The sequence below is a fragment of the Empidonax traillii genome, unplaced genomic scaffold (assembly GCF_003031625.1).
Source record: "Empidonax traillii isolate 1590-97213 ecotype Southwest subspecies unplaced genomic scaffold, ASM303162v1 scaffold492:size733235, whole genome shotgun sequence".
Lineage (NCBI taxonomy): Eukaryota > Metazoa > Chordata > Aves > Passeriformes > Tyrannidae > Empidonax > Empidonax traillii.
In genome coordinates this window covers 484,016-507,532 of record NW_020955685.1, presented here as the reverse complement: position 1 = coordinate 507,532, position 23,517 = coordinate 484,016, and the positions used below count along the sequence as shown (strand labels likewise).

Below are 23,517 nucleotides of genomic sequence, written 5' to 3'. Positions count from 1 at the left end.
CTGGTGAGAGACACTGAGGAGGACAGATTTCTGGTGTTTGTGGGGGAAAGGAATAGAGACAAATTTCAGGGGGCAGCAGGAAGACAGAGAGAGGAGGTTGGAGGCTGGAGGACTGGTGATAGCTGTGGCAACTTTCTGTTCAGTAGCAAGACAAGAGGGGGCAGAGAGGGATGTGTTGGGTCAACCTCCTTCACACCAGCACTTGTGGACATTCCCAAAGTCAGGCCAGCAGGACACTTCCCTCTCCCATCACACCTTCCCAACATTCTCCATCACTGAAGCTGGATTGTACTTGGCTGCCTCCTCCTTGGCAGCTCCTCAGCCCGGTTTCCTGAAGGTCCCACACCACAGGGATCCCTCGTGTGCTGCCAACCCCTCTGTGGGTCCTGCTGATGGAACTGGACAGAGCGCAGCTGGATTTTATTCCTGGATCCTGAAAGAGATACTCAAACCAAACCCCTTCTGATGCTTCAGAGAAGCCCTGCCCCTCCAGAGGGTTTGTGTTGCATTTCTCCCCAGGCACAAGCCCAAGAATGATTCTCGTAGGATCCATCATCACCCTCTGCTTGGTCGTGGCCACGGACTCCTGGCTGAATGGTGAGTTTGTGTTTGTCCTTTGGCTGCTGCTGTGCTGGGAAGGGTGGGAATCAAAACTCAGCCCGAGTTCCCAGTGAGACACAGCTCCAATAAACAACTGCAGCATCCTGGAGATTGACCCACTGACACCAAAGTCAATACCTAAGAAACTTCCCCAAGGAAATTCCCGATTTAACCAACTTTTGTGCCAGGGGACGTGGCTCTGAGATCATATTTTTGGCTTCTTGTATGCATTTGTTATTTCCTGGGAGAAGGGAAGAGTAGCTGGGGAAGGGGCTGGAGCAGCAGGAGCAGCTGAGGGAGCTGGGGGGGCTCAGCCTGGAGAAAAGGAGGCTCAGGGGGGACCTTCTGGCTCTGCAATCCCTGACAGGAGGGGGGAGCCGAGGGGTCGGGCTCTGCTCCCATTGAATGAGGGACGGGAGGAGAGGGAACGGCCTCAAGTTGTGTCAGGGGAGGGTCAGGTTGCATATTAGGGAAAATTTCTTCATGGAAAGCGTTGGAACAATCTGCCCAGGGCAGTGGTGGAGTCACCATCCCTGGAAGTGCTCAAAAAACCTGTGGATGTGGCACTAAGTGGTGGCCTTGGCAGCGCTGGGTTCATGGTTGGACTCCATGGTCTCAGAGGTCTTTTCCAGCCTTACGGAGTCCAGGCTTCTAGCAGCTTCAGGAAAAAAAAAGGATGAAAAATAACTCCCTAAAAGCCTCCAAAAGCCACCAGAACAAGGACTGTGGCTATCAGGACCTCAGCAGTGAAACAGATGAGCAGGAGAACCACAGATAAGGGTGTGCAGCACCCAGCAAAGGTGTGGGAGCTGCTGTTCCTGGGGTGCATTATGCACCCTCAAGTTCTGCTTTTTCTCCTTTTTCTTTTTTTTTTTTCTGAGCAGAGGTCTCAGAGGTGCTGTCAGACTCGTCTCTTCTGAGCATCATCAGTGAGGCCAGGCAGCTGGTGGACACTGCATATTTACAGGCCCGGAGGAGGTGAGTCCCTTTTGCACCAGAGCCCCAATATTATTAGGAAATAAGATCAAATACATGTGTGTTTCCTCTCTTTTCCAATGCATATTTCTTATGGAGAAGCCTTTGTTCCAGGGCTCTCTTTGGCACAGTTGGAGGGGTCCTTTTGCCCAGTTTGGCTGCATTCTGGTGCCCTGTCTCAGTGCCAGGGTCACCCATCATCCCCCTCAGTTCTTACTTCCTCATTTAGACCACCATGGCCACCTCTCACTAGTCCATAGCAGAATGGACATTCCACACACAGGAGCTCCAGCTCTCCTGGCTGCTGGAGTTCTGCCCCTCAGGTATCCTCTGTGGCTGTCCCAGAAGGCTGCTTCCAGCCAGCAGGATGGTTTGGGAAGGACCCTCTCTCCACCCACCCTATGGAAGTAGCGAGACAAAGCCCGTGGGACCAGGAAGAGGTGGAACAGGAGCGAGGCTGTCCCTCTGCTCACAGAACACACCTTGCAACACACTAAATGTAAAAGCTTACCCAGTCACAGTTCGTTGGTCTGGATTTCCTCATGATATAAAAAAATTTATTGTGACAGGGCAGTAATGCAGACTCAGAGCTGGGGATCACGGTGATTTGTTTGCCCAGATTGCCTGAGCTGACGTGCTGATGCACAGACACTTTGTCCTGTGTGGGCAGACTAATTACACCCAGCCCCGCCTGACAAAGGAGGTCTGATTTCAGACACTTCATGGGACTCTTTTATGCCCAGCTTAAAGAAAAAACTGGAGGAAAAGCTTGCCAACCCCATGGATTTCCTGAAGCACCTTAAGGACCCTGTGGGAAGAACCAGGTCTGCAGTCCGGGCTGCTGATTACATGGAAACTACTTTGAAACTCCTCAGAAGGAAACTGCATCTCTCTGGGAAACAGAGATTCAACATCACAGGTAATGTGGCCTGAACCAAAATGTTTTACAAACAGCTGAGAGCAGAAAATGTGCCACAGCAGGAGTGTCAGGGGGCAGCTCTGACACAAATAACTGGGGATAAAACCCTTCCCCCTGACAGCTGAGGGGGAATAGAGACAGAGCAGAGCCCTAGGTGTTTTATTCATCATCTTTGGCACCATCTCCTATCTTTGATGATAAAAACAGGCTCACAATAAGTGTGATAAACCTGGGACAAAACCCTCTGACTGCCAGGAGACTCTGACCACTGAGAACCATCCGTTTTTCACTTCTGGTCCTCACACCTGGGTTGTACCATTCTCCAAGCTCATCATTTTATTCCCAGCCTAGGATAAACCCGTGATGGTGCTCCCCATATTCCCCTGGAAAGCTGTTCCAGTTTCCCTAATCCAGAGGTGAAAACTGATCCACAAAAGGGTTTAGGCCCCAATTTAACAATTCAAACCCATATGTTGGATATCTACAGCACTGATTCATCCAATTCAGAGATTTACCTGGAACACCAAGAAGCTAAAACATCAACAACAACAATGAGTGGGATCAGATGTTACTTTCCATGGTTTCTCTTGCAGACCTGCTGAGCAGAAGACAGAAGAACATGATTTCCAGGGGCACTGGTTGTTACTCTCAGACTCTTCCCATTAAATGCCCAAAGCAGGATGTTTATCGAACCATCACCGGAGAATGCAACAACAGGTGGGATCTGTGTGTGGACAAGGAGGGTCTTAAATCTCTACTCTGACCTGGGGTAGGTGGCTTATGATCAGTAGTGAAAGGGCAAGAAGAGTGCCCGCTGCTGATGGCCCTGCTGTGAAGCTGATTTTGTGGGCGACAGAGACGCTGCAGAGATTTAAATGCCAAGTGAAATTAATGTAGAAATAAATACCAAATAAAATCAATGTAATGGAAGGTTCATTTTTCTCTGCAGTAATGAATATTTAATTAATAATTAATAATTTAATAATTAATAATTTGCTTCTTAATGTTTTCCCACTCTCACCTCTGTGACCGGAGTGATGAGACACGGGCTGAAGGGCTGTGAAATGTTAGTCTGTACAAACCTTTGGTGTCTGAAACGATAACAGTGTTTGCTTTCCTGCTGATGCTGCAGAAAACACCCTCACCTGGGGTCCTCAAACCGTGGGTTTGCCCGCTGGCTCCCGGCAGTGTACGAGGATGGAGTGTCCATTCCCAGAGGAGCGAGTGAAGGAAGGAAGTACAACGGATTCCCACTCCCCCTGGTGAGACCCCCTACCCTAATCCAGCTCTCAAGATGGACACTGCCCTCGCTGCACCCATCAGAAGGGAAACAGTGGCAACATCTAGAGTGGGAATTGTTGATTTTTGATCTCAGGAGCTGACCTGAGGCTGGTTTTCTACAACTGAGTTACGGCTTGGGGCGATATTTTTTGTTGGAGACAGACGTGGGCAAAAAGGTTGGGAACACTTCACAAGAGACCACAAGGCTGGGGTGTTCCTCAGCCATCTCCTTGACTTCCTGGACTGAGGAAGTTTCAGGTGTAACAGGCTTTCCATGGAACCAGGTTTGGCTGAAGGAGGGTTCCTACTTATAACACCTGTTTGGATAGGGCTGGGAGTGCCATGGATCTGCTTAATGACATAATTAACTCTTCTGATCTTATCTAAGATCATCTCGTGCATCATCTACAGCTACCAGAAAGGAGGCCGTGGAGAGGAGGGGGTTGGCCTCTTCTCTGGGTTACAAGTGACAGGACGAGGGGAAATGGCCTCAGGTTGCACCAGGGGAGGTTTAGGATGGACATCAGGAAAAAAATTCCTCACTGAAAGAGTGATTAAGCATTGGAACAGGATCCCCAGGGAGGTGGTGGAGTCACCATCCCTGGAAGTGTTCAAAAACCAGCTAGACACGGCACTTTGAGAGGGTTTAGTGGGCATGGGGATACTCAGTCGAAGGTTGGACTTGATGATCTTGGAGTTCTGTTCCAACCTGAGTGACTCTGAGATTCAGTGATTCTGCGGTCTCCCAGTGTTTGAGGGCTGAAATCACTGTGCCAGGGACAGTCACACACATTTTCCCTGCTGCAGGTTCGGAAAGTGTCCAACGAAATCGCTCACACGGCCAACGAGGACGTCACTGCAGACCAGGAGCTCTCTCTGGTCTTCATGCACTGGGGCCAGTGGGTCAACCACGACATAGACCTGGCCCCTGCCAGCGGGGAAGGAGCCAGCCTGGAGCTCCTGTGCCACACAGATTGTGCCTTCAAGCCCCCCTGCTTCCCTATTAAGGTACTGACCCTCCCTCCACCCCACACTCTCTTGAGGCAGAAATAAAGGCACAGGACTTTCTGAGGCACCACTGTTAGACACCAGAGCAGTAATTATGGGGTCAGAACTGCCTTGTGGGGGTGTGTGTCAGGAGGGGGAAGGGATGGGTCGAAACTCATGGAGGTGGGGTGGGCTCTTATCCCTCATGGCAGCCCCTGGAGCCACAAGGGGAAGCCAGTCACAAACAGCCTGGGAAAACTGTAACACACCACAGCTCCTGGAACGCCTGACCTAGCTCAGATTGGCAGGGACAGTGAGGAAACTGCCCCTCACCCTGCCCTGGAACCCCAGAGTGGCCATTGGTGCCCTGGGGGGTCTGACCAGAGGGACCAAAGCAGATAAAACCAAAGGCACGTGTTTGCCACCCATCCCTGCCCTCTGGATGCGTGAGAGCTGGTCTGCCACAAGGTTCCAGTAGTAACTCTATGATCTTCCTCTTCCTCTTTCTCTCTTCTTGCTCCCTCTGCTTCTCTTTCTTTGCCCCTTGATGCTTTGGGTGGCTTTGGAGCTGGAGGGGTTGGATTCTGACTTAAGCATGGTGGAGGGATTGGATTCTGATTTGAGTGCTGTGTCAGTATTGTGGTGGAACGCTTTTTGCCCAGCTCGTGTGTGGCATCCTTCTGGACTTCTGCCGAGCTCCCCTGCCAACAGAGGACACCCTGTAGATTACCTGGAGGTGTGAAAGAACCCCCATACATTAAGGCGAGACTCCTGGCCGAGCCACTCCTGTCTGTCTGTGCAGTTCCCCCCCGACGACCCGCGGGCAGTGAGGCCCAACACCTGCATGCCCTTCGTGCGCTCGGCATCCTCCTGCCATCCCGGCGCCCCGTCCCGGGAGCAGCTCAACGCCGTCACCTCCTTCATCGACGCCAGCACCGTGTACGGCAGCGACGGCGCCCTGGCCGCCAGCCTGAGGAACCTCAGCAGCCCGCTGGGCCTCATGGCCGTGAACCAGCGCTTCACGGACGCGGGGCTGGAGCTGCTGCCCTTCGAGAACGCCACCAAGAGCGTTTGTGTCCTCACCAACCCCCGCGCCAACATCCCCTGCTTTAGGGCAGGTAAGGTGCAGCTCCGGGGTCGTTCCCGTGGTCTGAAGGCATCACCGTGGTCAGGGGGATGCTTCAAGACACGGTTCTGTAAGGTGGAAGGCAGGGGGCTCCCTCCCAAATTAAAAAAAAAAAAAAAAAATCAAGCCCTAATTCATGAATTAAACATAAAATTACCGTAATTTTCCATAAGTTACGATGAATCCTCCTCCTTTCATAAAAGTGTTTTCAAAGGCAGGAGAATTTTTCAGTAGAAATTTAGAAATTGTCAATAGAATAACCACCAGTGCGTGCTTAAAACTTCTCAGGGACTTTTTTTTTTTTTTTTTTATCCAACCTAGAATTCACCATTCATGAATTGGATGTCAGTTGTCAGCCTGAGAAAGCTGGGGCTGTTCAACCTGGAGAAGGGGAGGTTTTGTGGAGGCCTCAGCAGCCTTCCAAGATCTGAAGGGGCCGCAAAGAAGCTGGAGAGGGAAAGCGGAGGACAAGGAGAAATGGGTTCAAACTGAAAGAGGGGAAGTTAAGATTAGATATACGGAAGAAATTCTCCCCTGTGGGGGTGGTGAGGGTTGTCTGGCACAGGTTGCCCAGGGGATATTTGCATCTGTAGGGGACAAACGTGTGACTGAAAACCTGGGACTTTCTGCCATGCACACGGTCTTTCTCCGAGAGCACAATCGCCTGGCCACGGAGCTGAGGGAATTAAATCCCCACTGGGATGGGGAAAAGCTGTACCAGGAGAGCCGAAAGATTGTGATTGCCATAAACCAGGTATGGTCACTGCTGTGTTTTTCAACTTAGGAATGTGTTTTTACCCTCCAGGATTCTGCTTTGCAGAATCGATGGAGTTGTTTGTGGCAGTTGGAAACTGTAAATAAGGATGGTCCATTTGAGAAAGCACAGATACCCTTTCTTATCCTTTATTTAATAAATTTATCAGTTATTTATTATATTTAATATATCAGTTACTTAGTATATTAAATAATTCTTCATTTAAAAATAATTTTATTGTATCATGCCCCTGCTAGATCTGGTTTTGTGAAGATCTTAATGAATTCTCCTCCAGAGAGCCCACATTCATGCTCTGCACTTGACTTTTATGGCTACATTTTTCTACTGCAACTTCTGGCAACTTGCTCAGCTCTTGTGCTCTTTCAGATAATAACATACAGGGATTACCTCCCACTTCTGCTCGCTGAAGAGACCAGCAAGTGGATCCCTTCCTACAGTGGTTATGATGAGAAGGTGGATCCCAGAGCCTCAAACGTTTTTTCCTTGGCTTTCCGGTTCGGTCACACCTCAGTGCAGCCCTTTGTGTCCCGCCTGGATGACAATTTCCAGCCTTTGGGTTCCTTCTCCCACGTCCCTCTTCATCTGACCTTCTGTGCTACGTGGAGAATTATAATGGAAGGTAGGAATTGTGGGGGGAAGAAGATGGGGACCGTCCTGGTCTGGTCCTGAGGCTCAGGTGGAGATCAAAGAGTCACAGAATCATTAAGGTTGGAAAAGACCTCCAAGATCATCCAGTCCAACCATTGACCAGTCCCCGCCTTGTCACCCAGCCCAGAGCACTGAGTGCCACGTCCAGTCGTTCCTTGAATCCCTCCCAGCTCAGCAACACCCGACAGAGTGAGTGCTGCACATCCATTCAGATGGTGCAGCTGCTCCTGTGCCAAATGTCAGCCACCAAAATTTAGGTCAGTTAAAGCTATTATATCCCCCTCTAATTATGAGGCACCCCATTTGACTGAGCTAAGACACCTTTGCAACTTCCTTGTGGTGTCCATCTCTCTTCGTGCCTTTAAATGTAGCTGTGGGGTCCTGCTGTTACACAGCTGAGATCTCCCAGTGAGGGTTTTTTCCAAGGAGGACAAATGTCTCTCCCAAAATGGGTTAATTAACTAGTCATGGAAAACTTACCTAAATATACATGCGCAGCAAATTATCCTGTGTTTTAATCCCACTGTTTAATGGTTATCAAACAGACAATCAGACATGAGCTGATTCTATCTTTGCCTTCAGTGTTTTAATAAATATCTGCCAAATAATAGCAAATTATAAACAAAATCCATTGCAAAACCCAAACCTTGACAGAGCCCTGTGTATCAGGACGTGCTGAGGACCCCACCCAGCCCAAGGGAACTCTTCCAGCTGCAGCTGAAGGGATCACCAAAGCTGCAGCTTGGCACAAAAAGCCTTTCCTTGGCTCTCAATGGCTGCAGGAGGCATCGACCCCCTGGTTCGGGGCATGGTGGTGGATCACGCGAAGCTGATGGAGCAGAACCGACTTCTGGTGGAGGAGCTCCAGAACCACCTCTTCGAGCAGACAGAGGTCATGGGGCTGGATTTGGCAGCCATGAACATGCAACGGGGAAGAGACCACGGCCTGCCAGGTAAGGAGGCACAAACCCACACCTGCTCTGAACAGTGCTCTGTTTTCTCCCGCTGTTTATAAGCAGTTCCGTGAATGGACTGAGCTTTTCCCGTGCCTGTGGGAAGAAACAGTGCCTGGGTTTAAGGGTGAAGGGTGGGTAGACAGGCAGATTCAGGGAATAAAAGGTCTGCGTTATAAAATTTTAAGACAAAGACAAAAGGCTTGGAAATAAAAAAAAATGATAGTTGGGGTAAAGTAATAAAGAGGGGAGACACAGTGGTGCATTACAAAGAGGGGACATGTGGGGTACAGAAGGTACAGACAAGTGACCAAGTTCAGCTTTCACATGGCCTTAGATAGGTCACCAGTGCTTTGTTCTTCACCCATCAGCGCTAATTTGGTGCCTCCTGACAGCCCTGGGCTCTGAGCAGAAGTGACCTCAGGTATGACTGCCCCAGGTGCTCTTGAGTGAAGCACAACCAAATGCTGCTCTTTTCCAGGACTTTGACCCCAGAAATTTTGCCTCCCAGAGCTGCAAGGACCGGTGCGCTCCCCTTCAGCACTACAGAGCTCTTACCCACGGGGTGAACCTGTAGTCACGAGGACAACCCAAACTGTTAGTTGAGTGTGTAGATACAGAAAGGACCTTTGAAAACGTTGTGACTTCCTAGCCATAAGCATCTTCCAGCTCCTTTAATGCCATGAGCAGAAGCAGACATTGCTCATGGACCACAGGGTCCTGAGCCAGGGCAGATGGTGGGGCGCTGGGGTGGTGGGTCCTGGTCAGCTGCTGCTCCTGCTCTTGCAGGTTACAATGCCTGGAGGGGCTTCTGTGGGCTCTCCCAACCCCGAACTGTAGAAGAACTCTCTGAGGTGCTTGGCAATCCCAAACTGGCCAAGAAGTTCCTGGATGTGTATGGGACACCGGACAACATCGACCTGTGGATGGGGGCAGTCGCAGAGCCCGTGGTCCCCCAGGGCAGGGTGGGACCCCTCCTGTCCTGCATCATTGGCACCCAGTTCAGGAACCTGCGGGATGGGGACAGGTGAGAGCCAACATTTCCTGGGGCATTTATCAGGGGGGAAAACACTGACATTATTCCCTCCCAGTGCTCCCAGCAAGGCTCACTCCTTGGCTTTAGCCCAGTTGCCAAAGGACTCATTTTTGCAGCCCATTACTCCAGATCCATGTGGCTGAGGAGCAGCAGCCCCAGACCACAGGAGATCTGCACTGATCTCTGCCTGAGGTGAGGTTTGCTTTCAGGGCACAAAGGGGAGGATAAATCACTGAATCCCAGCAGCCTGGAGATGCTGCATGGAAGATCTGGCCACAGTGGAGACACCTCTTGCCAAAAGGCTGTGCCTTCTGCCTGGTGGATCAAGGTGGTTCTGAGCAGAGACTCACCCTGGTCAGGTCCCACCTTGGCAAGTAACCAAAGAGCATGAACTTCTTCTGAGAATATCCTTGCAGGTTCTGGTGGGAGAACCCGGGAGTTTTCACTCCACAACAACTGCGAGCACTGAGAAAAATCACACTGTCAAAAGTGTTCTGTGACAACACTCGTATCCAAAAGATACCCAGGGATGTGTTCAGGATCAACAGTTACCCTGAGGACTTCACTGACTGCCAGGAGATCGACGCGCTTGACCTCTCGCCCTGGGAAGATGAACCTGAGAGTGGCACAAAAGGTACCAGTGGTCTGAGGTCTGTCAAAAATGATAACTGCCCTACAATGTCTCTTCCATGCTTCAAAAATTCAGAGAATTAAGGTTGCCATGGTGACTCTGCCCCCTCAAAAGATGAGTGTCCATTCAGCTGCGCTCGGACAGCACTGGAGGCAGAGGTGCTGTTGGCTGGGTCTCCATCCCTTTCATCACGCTTTATTAACCTGCCTCTTCCTGTTCAAGTAGATGGAAAAATCCCTGAAAATCCAGTCTGTTCTGGCCCTTGTGAATGTGTCCTTCTCTAATAAATTCCAGGATAACCATAGTCTTACCTCACAGGAAGGGCATCCATGAAAGAAATCAACTGGAATTAGTCAGCCTGCTCCAAATTCTCACTCTGCAGCTCCAAGTCCCTGCCGTCCCCTTGCTTTCCCTAAAAGCATTTTAAGGTCTATCTGGAGCAGCTTTGACACTGTGTGGCCTCACACACCAGCAGTTTAACACACCCAGTCAGAGATGATGATGTGCCACGGTAAAACAGGGTCTTCATCTGAGGGACGTGGCCACTCCCCGTGTCCTCCTACATTTACACTTCTGCCACAGGCTCTCCCAGCTGAAAATGATGTGGGAGAACAGAGACTTGCAGAGTGGATTAGGGTTTTTTTTTTTTTTCCTTCTGGAAACCCATTTATAGATGATTACAATCCCTGGGGATCACCTGCTTTTTCCTTCTGCAAGGCACAGACCACGAAGCATCTCCAGGCAGTTCCTGCGTTCAGTTTGAGTAATGATTTGAGGGAAACACTGTTGTTTAAAACAGATATCTGCACTTGAGGTAAAGGCTAAGTTATGGTGACTTCACCCCATTCTTTAGGAACTGAGTCCAACTTACCTTCTCTCCAAACAATATTGTCTCATTTCTTTTATTATCACTGTCCTATGGTCACTAAAATGTGCTGAGCTGCTTCCTGTGGTTCTTTTATCACCAGTCCAGGAAGAAGTTGAAGTGTTTTCATAACCTGTTTTCGTAACCCAGAGAGAGTGAAATTCCAGGGTGCAAAAAAAGCAGCTGCTAAAACTTTAACCTTCTCAAGCACCGAGAAATTGCCCCCAACCCCCTCATCCTGAGGGCTCTCTGATATCACCGCAGGCACCTGTTCACAAGGCTGGAAGCCCCTCAGTCTCAGAGCTGCAAGGATACAGGGATGACAAAAATGTGGGGGAAAATAGTGTGCCCAGGAAGAACTTGCTGCCTCTCAGCAGCTTTTTCTGCTTCATTGACAGATTCTAGTCCTGCTGCTCAAGCCAGAGTTGTAAAACCCTGATGGTGGCACTGAGCTGCTTCTGGGAGACTCCTGCCTGGCCATCAGGCTCCAGTGGCTGCTGTCGACTGAACCTCAGCACGTGGTTTCCCAGAGGGGAGCTCAAGGCTATGGCTACTGTTTTATTTCCTGTAATGTGATTTTAATACAATTTTTTCCCCAAAAACTTCCAGTAATGTAAGCCTAAAGATGGAAGGGCACTGACATGTTATTTTCTGTTGCACTAAAAAAATTGATCAGAGGTTTTATGACTCTCTAAAAACATAATTAAGACAAATTTTACACTTCCCATCCTGGAGGGGTGTCAAACCCGGAGGCTTGGCGTGCTTGCATTTCAAAATCAAATTTCTTTTCCTTTGTACCTGCTCAGAAATTATCAAGTTCATGTAACCTTCATCTAAACCTTCCTAATCGCCTTTTGCGCAAGAGCAAAAGCTGTGTTGGCTGATTTTGATCAGCAAGATTTCAGTCTCTGAAGAGACCAGAGTCTTGAAGCCTAGAGACAACTTTTATTTAAATCCTACAGTGGACATGTGTGGTTTGGGTGTTCTGGGCAGTAATAAAACACATCCTGTGCACTCATCTCCATGTGGCATCAATGACAGGTTGGGGCAGAGTGGTTGGAAAGCTGGAAGAGGACCTGAGGTTGTTGCTCAGCAGAGGCTGAACAGGAGCCCAGGTGTGTCCAGGTGGGCAAAAAGACCAAGGGCACCTGGCTTGGATCAGAACCAGAGTGGCAGCAGGACTAGGGCAGTGATTGTCCTTGCCTGCTTGGCACTGGTGAGGCCACACCTCAAATCCCGTGTCAGATTAGAGGTTCACCTCTAAACCATGTCCAAAAGCACCACATCTACACATTTTTTGAACACTTCCAGGGATGGTGATTCCATCAGGGCATGGGAAGGATATTAGTCAACATATCCCTGCTGGTTGCCTCTGCTTTCTGGGTCCCCAGGCATGTTCCTCTCACACTTTCAGGATCCGCCCAACCACCGAAGGCAAAATCTTGCTTTGCTTAAAAGGAAGGCTAAAAACCCCAAAGAGACCACCAAGCCCTGCAGACGTGTAAGGGCTTTAATTCCCCTCTCCCAAAGCTGCCTTGGCTTCCTCCCAAATCCTCCCCATGGAAAAGGTGGGAGACAGTGCCTTCTCCTGGGTGTGCTTCCAGGGAAGTGGGGCAGCCCTCCAACCACAAGGCAGCCACTTCCTCAGGCAGGATGGCCGCAGGCTTGGGATAAATGTCTCCACCTTGTTGGCTCTGGATAGGAAAAGGGGATGATAAGCAGGCAGTGATGATCCCAGGAAGGGCCTGGCTCTGCTTGGGGTCCAGTTGGAGGGATGTTCCCATGGTTATGAGGACAGGAATATCCAGCTGCCTGTTGTGTCCATGCAGGTGGCACAGTTCCCCAGAAGGAAGGTGGCAAAACCCTCTCACCACCTCCACTTGGAAGCTTCTCCTCCTTGGTGGACCTTTAAACCGTCTCTGGTACATCAGCGTTGCAATCCACGCCTGTCTCTGCTGCCAGACCTTCCTGTGGCCTCCCCCTGAGCTGTGGCACACACAGCTGGAGCTGGGAGAGGGGATCACTGATGGGAAGCTCCGTTTGTCATTCCTGATATCCCCTGGTAGGTGGTGAGCATGGAGTCACGGACCTGCTCGGTCAGCTTGGGGACATCATCCGGGCCCAGGCCGAGGGTCTCCACTTCTGGCAGGATCTGGATGATGAGGCTTCCTGGAAGAGTGAGGCAGGAGGGTGAGAGAGGGGTGGTGTAGAAAAAGCAAGAGAAGGTGCAGCGGGAGGATTGGTGCCTGTCAAGGAACAGGAGAGAGATGAAGGGAAACGCCCTCGTTCACACCCCGAGAGGGGTGTGGGAACCCAGCCGTGGCACAGGAGCACACAGAAAAAACCCACACCAGGCTTTTTTCATCCACAAGAATCACAAATACACAAACAGGTGAATCTCTGCTCCAATCCAATGCCATGCTTCACATAGAATGAGTTTGCACAGTGCAAAGAGCTCAGGGTTTGTCAGGGTGGCAAGGAGAAGGAGATGTGAGCACATCCAAACTGGCCACGCTCTGATCTGTGTACACCAAATCCAGCAGAGTCCTGCCTTCCAGCAACAGGCTTTGGGATGAGGGAAATTGCACCCAGGTCTCCCTGGTGTGTCAGACTCCTCTGGGGAATCATCCAAGCTATGGACTGGTGCAAACTGGAAGAATATACTGAGGAGATGTCATCATGTTCTTCTGCTCTGGCATCAGAGGTCTTTGTTCCAGCCAGCAGAGACAAGACAGTGCCTGCACAGACACCAGACACCCACCTGGGGTTCTGGGGAGTGTTTTATAATGTTCTTGCATGTCTTTACATGTGTACCAGGAATGAGATCCAGCAGTGCTGGAAGCAGAGCCGTGTGAAGGAGGCAAAAACAAGCACAGAGAAGAGTTTCACAACAGAAAAGGTTATGTCAGGTTGGACGGGGCTTGGAGCAACCTGGGCTAGTGGAAGGTGTCCCTGCCCATGACAGGGGGTGGAACAAGATCATCTTTAAGTCCCTTACAACCCAAACACTTATCCTGTGATTCTGTGCTCCTTGCCTGCACATCTCCCACCCAAAGCCAGGCTGGCTCCTCGCTTCACTTGGCCCTACAGAAAGGGCTGAGTGATGATGGGGCTGTGCTGAAAATTCAGGTCTGTTGGGGCAGAGGAGACTTCCAGCAAACACCAAACATGCTTCATGAAACACCAGGCACGGAGTGTGGCTTTCCAGGGGCTCATCAGCACACCCAGAACCTCTGGGTGGGCACAGTGAGCTGGCCCAAGGACCAGCCTGCTCTGTGTGCAGGAATCTGGAGCACGTGCAGCACATCTTCAGGATGGCAAAACTTGGGGGAGGGAAAAGTGGGAAAGTGCAAGAAAAGCTGACTGGGGGTTCTGTCTCCAGCAGCAAAGGTCCTACCTGTTTAACAGCCACTTGGGAAAGGGCTCAGAGGTCAGTAAAACATGGGATTAGAGGCCAACTATCCATGGGATTAGAGGTCAACAACTAACTATGAACTCCCAGGGTGAGGGAAGTTGCTATAAAGGCAAATGTTCACGCAACTGCAAAGAGTCTTTCCTAAAAAAGCTCAGGGAATTTGTGGAATTTGTGGAATCTCCATCCTTGGGAGTTAATCCAGACTTGTCTGGACAAGGCATAAAGCAAACTCAGCTGTCTTTAGGTTGGCCTTGCTTTGAGCAAAAGGTTCAGGTGCTCCAGGGCCCCCTCCCCACTGTGTGACTGTCTGACTTCCCAGAGCAGGGCTCTGAGCAGGGCTGTGGTGGGGAGGAATCCCTGCTCTTGGTCCTGTCAACCCCCAGGTGGGGGAACATTTCCAGTCCCAAAAGGTTTATGGGTGTGAGGAACAGAGAGAGGATGGACCCAGCAGGTGAAGGGTGAGGGGAACCAGTCAGTGCAGTGTTTATCATTCTCCCTGCCAGCTGCCTGTGAGGGAATGACCACACCCAGGCACAACAACGGCAGGAATGAGAATTCCAGATGCAAATCCTCCCCTCGGGAAACAGCAGGGCTGGCCTGGGGAAGGGAGGGAAGTGGCAGAAGCCCATTTTGGGGCGGGCAGCAGCAAAGGGAGCAGAAGAACAGGATGGAATGCTTTTCTCTCTCGGAATTTGTGACCTTTTTTTCTGCATTTTCCTTCTGAAACCCAAGACTTGTGCCATTTTTTTCCCCCCATAAAATTCCATCAGCAGAAATTCTTGTTGCCACAAATGGATGAAACACGGCTACTGGGGGGGTCACACATTCTCAGGGTGGCTTCTGGTGAGAGCTCCACGTTTGTTTTTGTTTCCCAATTCCCCAAGAACCCGAGGGCAGAGTGGTGGGGCTGGGGCAGGACCTGCCCCAGGACTCTGTTGCTTCTCCAGGTTCCCTCACATTTTCCAAGAAATCCAAGGGGAGAGGCAAAAGTGATGCCTGAAATGTCCCTTTTCCCACCAAGAAGACACAAAGTGCTGTTTCCAAGGGCTGTGCCCTACCAACACCCAGCCCCTTCTTTGTCCCAGATCATCCTCACCTGGGGTGAATCTCTTCTCCTTCTGGTTGTAGAAGCTGTTGTAGGAAGAGAACACTACAGGAATGATGGGGACCTGGAAAGGAGACAACCTACAGTGAATACACACATTTACAGGGAATATTCATATTTACAATGAATTTTCACCTTTCCCCATCCATCTTCCAAAATGCAGCTGCTGTTTTCAGGTGAATTCTGCACCTTGCTGATAATTATCACTGTCAGCTTCACAGCAGATATTCTGAGGGTTACTGGGGATACTTAGATCATTTAATTGTATCACCCCATGTCCTCACCGTTGGGTTTCACATTTTCATCTCTGTATTTAAGCCAACAATTGTGGATTGGCAAATTAGGATGTGCAGGGACCGGCTCAGCAGAAACTTCCCTGGGCAGGTCCAGGGCTCTTGTCAAGCTCCCCCCCCCCCCACACACACTTTTTTTTCCCAAGCTGTCAGGAAGGTTTTCCACTTTACCCAGAAACAGCCCCCATCCTGTGCCACCCACAAACTCCTCATGGGCTCCTGGGCATGCTGGATCCCTGGGGAAGCCAGGAAGGTGGTCTCACCTGTGCTTTCACAGCCAGCTGGAAGGCCCCCCGTTTGAAGGGCAGCATGGAGCCGCTGTGGTTGCGAGTTCCCTCGGGGAAGATCAAGATGCGCAGCTGCGGGAGGGAGAGGACACTGAGATGGAGGCACCTCCAGGTGACCATCTGAGCCGCCACGATCCCCTGGGACTGCTCTGTGTGCTCCTGACCCCCTACTCCGTGGACACTCAACGCACTGAGCCCACCAGGGATGCTCTCACCGCGCTCTGCTCAGCGCCCAGCCCGGCGCCAACGATCCCTCTCCACCCGCGCCAAGGCTCACGTCCTCCAGAGGCTCCTCCTCCCCACTCACGTTGTCCTTGTGCAGGGATTGGGCCACCTCTGTCAGGGTTTTGATGGAACCCTCCTTGTCCTTGCGGTCGATGAAGATGGTCCCCACCAGCCAGCACGCCAGGCCGAAGGTGCCCATGTACAGGATCTCCTTCTTGGCAACGGGCACGCAGCGGCGTGGCAGGATGTCCAGCAGCACTGCAAGGGGGCAACAGGGGCAGGGCAAGTCGTCATCTGCACTCAGGGTTGCCCTAAGTACTGGGTTACTGCCAGTTACAGTACAATGGAAATCAGCCCTGCCTCTGCTATCCTGGAGAACAGCCCTGCCTTTAATACCCTGGAGATCAAACCTGCTTCAATACAATGGAAATCAGCCCTGCCTCTAATACTCAGGAGATCAGCCCTGCCTCTGATACCCTGGAGATCAAACTTGCCTTCAATACTTAGGAGATCAGATCTGCATTTATACCCTGGAGATCAAACCTGCTTCCATACAATGGAAATCAACCCTGCCTCTGCTATCCTGGAGAACAGCCCTGCCTTTAATACCCTGGAGATCAGACCTACCTTTAATACCCTGGAGATAAACCTGTCTCTGACACTCTGGAGATCAGACTTGCCTTTAATACCCAGGAGATCAAACCTGCCTGTAACAACCTGGAGATCAGCCCTAGCTTGGGGCTGGTTGGTAAAGAACTGTGTAACAGCCACTCCTGCCCCTCTGCCTGTGGTACAACCCATCCCTCCAAACCCCTGGGGCCAGGATCAGGAGGCAGCATCAGAACATACCCATAATGTCGAGGGAGGTCTGGTGGTTCAGCACCAGCACATAAGGTTTCTTAGTCCTGAAGTTCTCCTTGCCCTTCACCACTATCTGGATGCCAAAGATGTATTTGAGTGGCAGGACCAAAGTGCGAAAAATCCTGGAAAAGAGGAGTGGACATGAGGCAAAGGGATGCTGAAATTTGGATAAAAGGACCGAACACTGCTCATCCAAACCATCCCACCTCAGGTAGTGCTCCTGTTTCTCCACAGACCCAGATCTGACCCAACACTTGGAGAAGAGCAATTAGTGTGCCTCTGCAGCTTATCATTTCACCTGCCAGGTTTCCTTCCAGCCATACAAGACCAATAGCCCAGCAACCACAGCTGCAGAAATTCCATGGATCAACCAAACAGTAGATAATATCCCAATTCACAGCACACCTTTGTACTCTTTCCCTGCCCACCTTGCTGAATCAAACACAGGCTGCAATAAACTGTGCCTGACTCTGCTATTGCCCAGAGTGTGGAGATAGAGAGGTTTGCCTCTAGGGGACATCAGGCTGCAGTTCTGGGAGTAATATTTTAAGAGACATTGGTAAAATGAAATAAGAAAAAATAATGAAAAGTAAAGAAGTGAAGAAAATTTTTCAAAGCAAGAGGTTGATGCTCAGTGAGGAGATCTGGATTCCCACTGGAGCACAGGACAATTCCAGAGCCAATCCTGCCTCTGCAGCTCTTCAGGAGGGTACAAGACTTACACTGGCATGTACCAGAGTCAGTCCACCCCCCCCCACCAAGTTCCTGGTGCCCACCCTGCTGAGGTGAGTGACTGCCAGAGCTGGGGACACCGCTGCCATTGCAGTGGTAGGGACACCAGTGACAGTGCAGGTGCCAGCACTGCACTGTGGCAGTGTCTGCTCATGCGCACTCAGGTGGGCACTGGCTCACAAGAGAGCTGAGAAAGAGAAGAGCATCTGCAGTGGCTTTCATAACACAGCCTGGGAAGGGAATGGTCGGCCATGGGGAGGGAAATATAGCTCCAAAGACCAGATAAAAGAGTTTTAATACAAACAGTGACTTACTTTACCTGTGCATTCCATCCAGGTCGTTGGCATGACCTACTTTGGCAAATCTATGTCACCGTTTACATCCTCTCCCTCAGTAATTTGTCATTTGTTCCATCAACCCCAAACCAATATTGAAAGTCACACCCTTCCACTGAATGACAGGGTCTGTCATCTCCCCACACCAACATACAACTAATTCCTCCCCACCACAGCCCAGCTCCCAGGACCCTCCAAAGCAAAGCACTGGACAGACTGGACTCTATCAGTGCCCAGAGCAGAGGGAAGCCACGGCCAACTTACCTCATGTTCTCCACATTCCGTCCCCGAGGAAGGCTGAGGATAACAACCCCAATGCTTATGGTGAAGAACCACAGCTTATAGAAGGTCATCTTGCAGAAGAATCTGAATGCAGGTTTCACCTGGTAAAGGACTAGAAACAGGATGAACAGGCAGGTAAATGGGTAGTGAAGGAGGAAAAACTCCATCCTTCCAGTCCCGAGCGTGTTCACCGAGCGGGGAACGAGTCACCGGCTCCGGGTGTTGTGGAGCAGAGTTGAGACTCCCTGGATCAGCTACATGTGGGTGGTGCAGAGCTGGAAGGAGGTTTGGGAGCGATGCTGCAACAAGGCTGAACTCCCTGCTCAGAGCTCAACTCAGCGTGGAAAGCCGGTTTAGCAAGGACACACCGGCAGCTCCGGGTAGGAGTTGGGTGGCAGGAGGGGCAAACACGCAATAGCAAAGGTGCCTGGGGGCAAGGGCTGGGTGAATCTGGGCTGGCACATGCCTGGAGAGCCAGCCCCACTTCGGGGGGGCTCTGGGAAATGGGAACCCTGAGGACTTTAAAGAAAATCTCTAATGGGAGGGAGCAGGATGTGTCAGACAGCACAGACCCTGCCCAGAGGCACTGTGGGTTTAGATGGGACACTGGGAATAAAACCTTCCCTGTGAGGGTGGGGAGACACTGGCACTGGTTACTCAGAGAAGCTGTGGCTGCCCATAAATCCCTGAAAGTGTCCAAGGCCAGGCTGGATGGGGCTTGGAGCAACCTGAGATAGCGGAAGGTGTCCCTGCCCATGGCAGGGATTGGAATGAGATGAGCTTTAATGTCCCATCCAACCCAAACTGTTCCATGATTTTGTGATTCTGTAACCCCAGGCTGTCTCACCTGAGCTTCACCAAATGAGCTGGCTGCAAGGAGATGTCCAGGAGATCAGAAATTATTATTGAGGAGACAAAGGGAAATTACCATGGAGAAGACAAAGGGAAAACTGGTGATGCAAACACCACACATCCAGACATCGGAGGGACCGGGCTGAGCAACTGGACATTCCTCCTGTAGAGTGGGAAAAGTGGGAAAAGGGCCACAAATCCAGACTAGAAGATACAAAAAGCAAGAGCAGTTCCTCCTGAGGTTTCCATGGCCAGAGGCAGGCAGATGCTCAGGCAGTATTTAAATAAAGGAGGGAGTGAAGCAGGAAAATGCAGGTTTAACCTGGGACTGCTCCATCTGCATTTCATCTCCTAAAACCGCTGCCTGGAAAGGACCTTACAATAGATGGAATGGCTGGGCTGGAAAATAAACATTGTGAGATTCATCATCTGCATGACAGGTCTTGCTCTAGAACTTCAGAGGAGCAACAATAATAAATAATTAATATTTTATGACATTAAATTCCAGCCAGGACCGAAAGCTGCAGATTCTAAAAAGGAAATGCTCCAAGGACCCATGAAATCACATTGACCATCACCTGCACCCAAAGAACAGGGTCAAACCCTCCAGGACAATAAACTGGGCAAGACTGAGTGGTATTTCATTAAGAAACATGATGATACAGAAAGGCATTGCCCTCTGCTCCTGTGGCTAATCCAGGGACCATTCTTCTCCTGCCTTTCACGGACAAACTGGAGGGGAGTGACTGCAGCCTCACTGCTCAGCTCTCCCAGGGCTTCCCTGCAACCACAGCAGAGGCAGCCAAAGGTTTTCCCGCAGCCTCTGCACTGTCCCTGCCCCAGCACATGGAAAAGACAAACATCCCACAGCACTGGGACCCTCTGTACAGGTGCTGCAGGAACCAGCTCCTTTTGGAACTGGGTTATAAAGAGAGCAGCCACAGCTGCTTTGGGCTTCTCCAAGGTCTGACCCAGCCAACTCTTCCCTTCCAAATGCTGTTAACATCTCCTGTATCTCATCAGGATAAATTATAGCCTTTTGCAATTGGTGGAAGGTTGATTTGGTCACAACTGGTTCATCCTGACCTGCCAGGAGAGAGGTTCCTAAAATGTAACCCCCGTGAAAGGAGTGCAGGGATGGCAGTGGCTCCCAAACCAAGCTGTGTTCAGGTTGCTGCTGCAGGAGAAAGCTCTGACACAACCCTGCACACCCAAACCCATCCAGATATCTGTGGCCAGGGGAGTGTGTGAGCTCACAAACTGCTGAAAAGCTTCAAGTCACTGACAGCAATTTTCAAAGACTTTCACAGTGTCACAGAAACATTAAGGTTGGAAAAGACCTCCAGGATCATCGAGTCCAACCTGTGCCTGATCCCCACTTTGCCCCTCAGCCCAGAGCACTGAGAGCCGCCAGGGAATCCTCCAGGGATGGGGACTCCACCACCTCCGTGGGCAGCTCATTCCAGTACCTGGCAACCCTTCCCATGAAGAAATTTTCCCAGTATCCCACCCAAACCTCCCCTGGTGCAGCTTGAGGCAATTTCTTCTCATCCTGTCCCTTCTTCCCTGGGAGCAGAGCCTGATCCCCCCCCCAGCTCCCCCCTCCAGTCAGGGAGTTGCAGAGAGCAAAGATCTGCGATCTGGGGCTTCCAGGAGCTGGGGAGTGCCTCTGCTGGGAAAAGCCAAGGGCACAAAGCAATAATAAAAAACTGTGCCATTCCCAATTCACCATGGAGACATCGTGAGCTCAGATCTGACACAACATTTGGGCTCCAAAGCCACAGGCACCAAAATCCTCAGCTGTAAATTTGCTCTGTCGCAAACATCCCCAGCACCTGCATCCGCCCCCACTGCCATTTCAACAGCAGCTCTTGCCTAACCTGCGAGGTGTTTTCTGAAACTCCAGCTCTAACGTAGCTCCCAGTTTCCAGACCAAGTGTATCCATGCCCAGTTAACTCCCTTTTGCCCCTGGGTCTTTGCACCTTTTCCAGAATCTGGCTGAAGTGAAGCTGAGATAGGGAGAGGAGGGACTCGCTCACACCGTGAGCTTTCATCACTCAGCTTTAATGACTCTCCTACTCCCCAGCTCTGCTCAGCCACACATTGGCCAGGAGTGAGAGGAGGAGGCAGGGAAAGGGATCTAATCTGATGGAAAAAGGCAAAGAAAACTGTCTTGTTCAACATAAGCAAATGAAGGCTCAAACCAAAATGTAATTGTCCCTGGGAGGGATGAGCGGGATGGACTCAGGATGAACATCCAGCTCTGAGCTGCAACAGCTGCAGGTGGGAAACAAAGTGAGTGAGAGGCCCTGACAGAGCCAGGAGGGAGAAGTGAAATTCTGAAACCTTCAGCAGAGGCTGAGCAGGACAAACAATCCCATCCCAGCTCCTGCAGGATGAATCCCCCACCTCAGCGGCTCCACCAGCCCAGGCAGACACGTGCTAGGCACCCCTTGGCACAGCCCCCCTCCTGCTGAACCAGCATTGCATGGGTTTGATCAGGCAGTTCGATCAAGTGGATAAACCAGATCAAACTGCCCAAATTTCATCTTTGTGTTTGGCTAAAACTGCGAAAAATGGCCCCCTGTGCTTAGTGCAGACCCAGGGATTGTGGGTGGGTTTGAGCCACTTCCTCCCCCACTGGGGAACTGCTGAAGTCAACAGGTAATGAGTGAGACCTCCTGTGTCCCCGAGGGGCTGAGCAGACACAGGTGGGTGGTATTGGACAACTGAGAGGACAAAAACCAAAGCTGGAGAGCCCAGGACTCCACCCATCAGTGTTGACTCCCTCGCAGCTCCAGCACCAGGAGCTCACCCAGGAGACAGAGGGGATTTCTGCCCACTCTAGGCCATGGTTGGTGCCTTTTGCTTTCCAGACGTGCCCTGCTTGGTGTTTCCCAACCTACACCGCCCTCAGCCCCTCCACCCTGCCTGGCAGCAGTTGGTTTCCATCCCTCTTCCTCCTCTCCAAGGTTCTCACAAGGACTCTTCTCATTTTGGGCGTGATAAGGAGGAATTGTTGTCAAGTATTTGTTGGAACTACATCCTGCCCTGGCCCTTCCATAGTTCCATGTCACACAGGAGGTGGGGTCAGAGACTTCAGCAAGAAATACTTTCTGTCATTAACAAAACTCAGGTTCTGGAGCTGTCTTTTCCCAACATTCCCACAGAGATCCTACCACCATCCTCCACTCACCTGTGGCTACCACACCTTTTACAAAGTGCAAGGAACATTTTGGCCTCGGCCCAAAATTGCAGTTTATTGAGCAGTAACAGGAATATAACAGGCTACAGAGGGAGGAGGAAGTGGGTTTGATCCCTTTCAGGAAAAGATATTGAGAGGACCAAGCTGGAGTGAAACCAGAGTAGCTTTTACTTTCTTGTGTGTTTGGACTGTTGTTATCTTTGCCAGGACACATCCCACCAGCTCCACAGCACAGGGATAAGTCACTCTGGCTCGTGCCAAGCTGCAGGAAGAACTTGTCACAGATTTCTGTTGTAAGGCCTTGGGCTTTCTGGACTAAGGGCAAAAAAATGATGGGAAAACAGCTCTCTCCATTTCTATATCCCATATTGGAGCAAAACCTGGCACAGGGCATTTTAGACAAGCCTGGTTTGGGGTGAAGGGCAGCTGTTTCTGCTTCCCTCAGGGGCACCCTGACATTAGGAGATTTTCTCTGGAAACTGAAAGATGTCTTATTTTAAACAACAACAACAACAAAAATAATTGGAGAGCAAGAATCAGCTGCCAATCCAGTGCCCTGGATCTTTCTGTGGGGATTGCAAAATTTGAAAGGAGGGTCCAAACCATGTCCTGGTAAAACAGTGCGTGGTTCTACAGGCCAAACCAGCAGCCGGTGTGATTTGGAATCAGCCTCTGGATAACTCACTTCACTTGGCTTTGTGATATTGGGTGATTTCACAGATCTGGGACATCTTCTCCTGAAGTTTTTCTCTTGCTGGGCTCCATCCCGCTGGAAAGGCTTCGTGCAAATTAAGCTGAGTAGAGGACAGCAACAGTGCAGGCAGTAAGAGCACAAACCCAGTAAAAAATTATAATAAATCCTAGCATCTTCCCAGCATCTTCTGGGGAATCCTCAGTGTTCAGCATTTAAAGTCACCAGAATCTTCTTCTAGAGGAGATAAAAAGCAATGTGTTAACAGAGAAGGACCTGCCACAGCTGTGGATTCATTTCCACAGGTTAAGCTGGAAAAGAGGGATTGATAACTGGAATTATGAGAGAGTGGCAGGGCCTGACTGTCAGTGAAGAAAGGATGATATTTTGTTAGCAAAAGACACGGCACTGGAACAGTCTGTCTTTCCCAGGGGACA

The 23,517-nt window shown here is 50.6% G+C and overlaps 3 protein-coding genes across 3 annotated transcripts in view; 1 reads left to right on the top strand and 2 right to left on the bottom strand.

The window, feature by feature from the left end:
- The first annotated feature begins 509 nt into the window (after nt 1-509).
- On the top strand, nt 510-11,267 carry LOC114063781 (myeloperoxidase-like). Its single transcript, XM_027896305.1, has 13 exons — nt 510-597; nt 1,485-1,578; nt 2,319-2,494; nt 3,088-3,211; nt 3,627-3,756; nt 4,583-4,783; nt 5,565-5,880; nt 6,482-6,642; nt 7,030-7,282; nt 8,094-8,264; nt 9,054-9,291; nt 9,717-9,934; nt 11,195-11,267. Exons 1-13 carry the CDS (start codon nt 534-536, stop codon nt 11,233-11,235), a joined length of 2,187 nt encoding a protein of 728 aa, XP_027752106.1. The 5' UTR covers nt 510-533; the 3' UTR covers nt 11,236-11,267.
- A 1,540-nt stretch (nt 11,268-12,807) lies between these two features.
- On the bottom strand, nt 12,808-18,498 carry LOC114063787 (1-acyl-sn-glycerol-3-phosphate acyltransferase alpha-like). Its single transcript, XM_027896313.1, has 6 exons — nt 18,314-18,498; nt 16,971-17,104; nt 16,204-16,379; nt 15,873-15,968; nt 15,308-15,380; nt 12,808-12,965 (listed from the first exon to the last, which is right to left on the bottom strand). The coding sequence occupies exons 1-6, from the start codon at nt 18,496-18,498 to the stop codon at nt 12,817-12,819; spliced, it is 813 nt and encodes a 270-aa protein (XP_027752114.1). The 3' UTR covers nt 12,808-12,816.
- A 4,295-nt stretch (nt 18,499-22,793) lies between these two features.
- Nucleotides 22,794-23,517, bottom strand: part of LOC114063780 (eosinophil peroxidase-like) — a 17,469-nt gene continuing 16,745 nt past the window's right edge. The window contains exon 13 of the mRNA XM_027896304.1: nt 22,794-23,317. Within this exon, the coding sequence (XP_027752105.1) occupies nt 23,289-23,317 (29 nt within the window). The 3' untranslated portion in view covers nt 22,794-23,288. The remainder of the gene's footprint in view (nt 23,318-23,517) is intronic.